The 5,035-nt window shown below is 39.0% G+C and overlaps 1 protein-coding gene across 1 annotated transcript; it reads right to left on the bottom strand.

Annotated features, from left to right (window-relative positions):
• Nucleotides 1-2,644: 2,644 nt before the first annotated feature.
• On the bottom strand, nt 2,645-4,702 carry LOC306886793 (zona pellucida sperm-binding protein 3-like; the record flags this gene model as incomplete). The annotated part of the gene is made up of 8 exons (XM_079444098.1): nt 2,645-2,655; nt 2,842-2,933; nt 2,994-3,076; nt 3,161-3,278; nt 3,404-3,581; nt 3,646-3,749; nt 3,836-3,954; nt 4,166-4,702. The coding sequence occupies 8 exons, from the start codon at nt 4,700-4,702 to the stop codon at nt 2,645-2,647; spliced, it is 1,242 nt and encodes a 413-aa protein (XP_079300224.1).
• Between the last annotated feature and the right edge of the window lie 333 nt (nt 4,703-5,035).

Raw genomic sequence — 5,035 nt, 5'->3', positions numbered from 1 at the left:
GTATGTTTATTGTGCATTTTGGGAGACATAACAATTTAATAGAAAAATAAATTATATATATACATTTTCTTATGAAATATTATATATTGTTATGAACATCTGGCCAATTATTACTCCCATTATGACAATTCTTTTTTCAACATGCTGTCCCAACAGCAACACATTAATATGCAAATTAGATACAGTATAGATACACTGTGTTGAATGGGAAAACCAGTTTATGGAAATTTTTACAGACATATTGCATAAAACAAAATGGTATATCAAATCATTTTGTTATATATTTTATAACATAGCTGAGAATCATCCTTAAACAAAGTTTAGAAGAAAAAAATCCTGAAACCGCGTTCAAAAACGCACGTTTTTGGTGACTCCAAAGGGCGTCAAGAATAATAAATGATACACAAAACTTCTGACGCTTCTTTCCGAGCAGTCTACGATATTCATCTGCTTCAGTGTGCAGGAAATTTCAGCGTGTGTCATACCGGTTTTGAACAACTCCATGATTAATGTGGAGTGTGGCTCCAGCGCTGCCATATAGTGTCGCTAACTTTTTTCTTTTTTTTAAGCTTTATTAACAATTATAGTGTAATACAATAACAGAAAAACTGCCAGGGGGTACACAAGCCCGCCTATTTGCTCTCAGAAAAATTTCCGGGTGATGCACAACCCAGCAATTAAATATTAAAAACAGATTCTGTTGTGTGGACCCTTTTCAATTTTGTATTTTTGATCCAAAACGAAATTTTAAAATATGAAATACAAGACAATTTTCATTTTTCGTTTCTGATTCAAAATCAAATAACAAAAAAACCAATCAGATTTTCATTTTTTGATTTTTCATTTATCAATTGAAAATGGAAAGGACGAATGATACACGGATTAAACATGATGCAAGTAATTTCATAATCTGTTTATCAAGAAAACTAACATTTGTGGCAAGAAATTTTGTTCTAGCATTAACCTTACCCAGGACTTTCATAGCCATACTTACACCACTTAAATCATTGTCAAGGATACATCCAATATATTGAACAGAGGTTCTATTTTATATTAAGCAATCCCCCACCTTAACAGACACCTTAGAAACCTTATTCAAATTGTTGTTTAGACCCAAATAAAATGGATTCCATTTTACCTAAATGCAACATCAGTTTGTTTTCAGAGAGCCAGTCTCTTACCTTACAAAAGCTCCTTACCTAAATTCACTTGTATCCTACCAACATCCTTATCTGAAAATAATAAAGCAGAATCATCAGCATATAAAAACAAATATCAATCACAGACTGCTTGCGTGTCATTTATGTATAAAAGAAACAAAAGAGGGCCCAAAACACTTCCCTGAGGGACTCCATTTTTAACCAGTTTCCTTAGAAAGAACCCCATCAATTTCTACCCTCTGAACTCTCCCAGTTAAATAAGAATTCAACCAGGCTATCACTTTACTTGAAAAACCCATGACACTTAACTTATCTTAAAGTATTGCATTATTTACTTTGTCAAACGCTTTCTGGAGGTCTAGAAGTACCATACCTCTACATCTATCTGCCTCCTTATAAAATCTGTTAAATAAAGTAAAGACGTATCAGTCGAATAAGATTTCCTAAAACCTGACTGAAAATCATAAATTAAACTCTTACTTAAATACTCATACATCTGTTTATACACAATTCTTTCTAAAATTTGAGGCCAGACCAAGAATGGACGGTAGTTTCCAGGATCACATCTGTTACCTTTTTTGAATTACGGAATGATTTTAGCTAACTGGAAATATACAATTTTCTAAGGAAAGAATAACAATATAATAGTTGGAGCTATAATATCTGCAGCATCTCTTAAGAATCTAGCTGGAATATCATCCAGCCAAGTTGACTTAGTTTTTCTTTTGCTAAAGTTAGTGTAAATCAAATTACTAAATTGCTTGAAGAGCTTCAAATGTCTGTTTGGCAACACCCCTTGTTTTGAATAAAATCTCTCAACAAAATCAGTCCCATAATTTCCTTTGGACAGAGGAATCTTATCAAGTAGACTATTAGCAATAAATGAAAAGAATGAATTAAATTTATTAGCAACTTTTTCAAATTCTATCTTGCCATCAATATCGCAACGTACCTTTGATGCAGAAAATTGATTTACAAGTTGATTGGAATCTATTCAACACCTTCCACAGAGATTTAGGATATTCTTTGTTTTCGCTAATTTGTTCTTTAATAAAACTACATTTTACGTGTTTCTTCCCTCAGGCAATCCATCTCATGAACACTTGACAATAAAACGCGGAACACACAACTGTATTATTTATTCGCCACACTTGCTTACTTTTTTTATCAAATTTTTTTTTTCCATTTCAAATTTGCACATATCAGACCTGTACACACATAATTGTCTATATTATATATAGTGTTTTTGCTATTTTGTACATTGCCCATGTATATTCTTTTGTTATCTGTGTCCTGTAGAGCTTCTGTCACTATAACAAATTCCTCATGTGTAAACATTCCTGGCCAATAAAGCGCATCCTGAAAAGTTATTCAAACAGTTCGCAGTAGGTCAGTCTTTAAAAGGTTATTTTCCTACCAAGAAGGAACCTTTCCTTCTGGAAAGAGAATAGGTACAGTAGGACTACCCGTTTCCTACAGCACTCTCAAATCAAAACTGGAGAAAAACACAAAACCAGAAACAGTTTTTCCACCCCATTTATTGAAAACCAGCTAAAGTCTTCGGTCGCGCTTGAACCATTACAGGACTGAGTGATGCCTTCCCTTCCCACTGAACACCTAGAGAAAGCAGACGGTTAAATGGAGCACTTGAGTGTCAAATAAGCCTAAATCAGCAGCCTACCTCCAAAAGGAGCAGCAGGAATTCCACCATCAGGACCACATGTTGAGTCACAGCAACCACAAGCCTGGTGGCTCCCATCAGCACCAAACCACCTGCAACGAGAAAAATCAGACACGGCACCTTCAACTTGTTCTTAAGCAGCATGAACATACCCATTGGCAAAGGAACAGGATTTGTGGAGAGCATCACTGGGTGCAGAAGCAAGAGTGGCCTTCAGAATACACGTTATGTAGATCTGCAAGAGACACCACAGGTAAGAGATCACAAACCCAGAGCAGACGGAAGAGTAAAGCAAATTCATACAACACTCAGTACATACAGAAGGACTGGATGGCTCCTTGAACATGAAGGCCTCCAGCTGGAACTGGATCTTGTCTTTCTGGGTTTGAGGCATGAAACGAGAGCTGGAAGTCGTGACCTTAGCATCCACAAGACACCTGATGATTAAAAAAAACCCCTCAATGTCAACTGCAGCATCTACCTTACCCTAATTCTCAAGTGGTTACAAGGAGCAAGCTCAATCAACTGGCGATTTGGTTAGCATCTGGTGACATGAACACACCCATGATTCTCAATGAAGAAATATCTCGGAAGGGTGGTCACATCGGGTTCTTGAGTGGCCACACAGTGGTCCACAAACACACGCAGTGGGACGTGGTTGTACACCTTCACAGACGCCTCAATATTAATAATGTCACCCAGGAAATAAGTGTGTGAGGGCCTCTCATAGGACCAGTCATCTGCGAGGAGGAAGAACAGTTTAGGCACAGCCTCATTCAGAAGGTCTAAAGAAACTGCACCAACCCATCATGAGCTTCAGGGAGAACAGCAAGACTTCCTCGCCAACCTCCGTTGAAGCATAAGGGACCCAAGTTGGCCTCAAGGCATTACCGCTCACAGTATGAAACCTGCAGTTCAAGGAGGAACCAAACAAATGGTCTTCCAGTTACACCACCACAAGCAGCAAGGCCACACGTCACAAAAGGTCACTTACCTTTGGTAGTGGCATTGGACACCAACAACTGCACCATCTGCACGAGTAATCGGAGTGCCAGCGAGTGCCTCAGGTGTGTAGGTAAGAGCAAAGGTGTAGACAAGCTCATCCTCGGTCATCTGTAAGAGACTGAATGCATTACCAAGAGGATTCTCAAAAATAATTCCAAAAGGTGTCTTAGCAAGTCGCACCATAAAATCACTTGGTTCACCTGAGTGAACAGTTCCACTAAAGAACGGAACTGTCCCATGGATGTTAGAGGTTCAGGGAACCATTGATACCAAAGAACCTTTGTTTTAGTAGTGTGCAGCATAATATAGTAAGATTTACCATTAGCACACTGTTGCAGTCCTGCAGTTCATACTCAAAATAGAGCACCCTGGAGCCAGGGACCCAACCGACAACAGGACATCCTCCCAAAGTCAGACCAGATGGCTGGATCAGCTGACCATTGCTAAACAAGTCCTGCTGTACCTCCACATGAACCCGATTCTCACCGCATTGAATAGCTACACTACTGGGAGTCACAGGTTGCCTCAACTGGAAGTCCACCGCCACCTCGCTCTGCACCTCTGGAACAATGGGAAACCTCCAGTCCAAAGGCTTGACTGGACCCTGCAACACCTGCTTCTCCTGAAGACCAAGAGGCTCTTGTGCAAATCCTCTGGAGTCAAGATCCTGAAACTGAGAAGCCTTTTGCAAAGGGTTCCAGAACCCTTGAGAAGAAAGAGCAGGACCTCTGGAAACTTGATCAGATTGCGGCTTCGTGCTGCTTGGACTTTGATTGTATCTCAAACTTCCCCATGCATGCTTCAGATCAAATGCCACAATCACAACCAGCACTAACACACCATGGAAAAGACCCATCCTGACAAGCATTGAAACGATACCACAATAATGCTTGTCTTTGCCATTAAGTACAGCTTTGAATTTAGGTGGCTCCTCCCCTTTCAGCTTAATTGCTTGCCTTTGATTCTCCTCTGGACCTGTAGAGTTTATGCATTAGAAAATGAGAACGGGTTCTAAAGAGTCATTAGCCAATAGAAAGCTTGATATGGATCTGAGGGTTTCATCTACACTCATTCACAATTTTCACAAGGTCACACAAATAATAGAGATTTTTCTCTTTTTAAGAGTTGTAGTTTATTATAAGAACAGCTCTGGGAAATTTTTGCATTAAATCACTTGCTCACCAATGGA

This window comes from Barbus barbus (genome assembly GCF_936440315.1).
Source record: "Barbus barbus genome assembly, chromosome: 20".
NCBI lineage: Eukaryota > Metazoa > Chordata > Actinopteri > Cypriniformes > Cyprinidae > Barbus > Barbus barbus.
The sequence above is the reverse complement of the archived record's forward strand: the minus strand, read 5'-3'. Positions and strand labels throughout refer to the sequence as shown.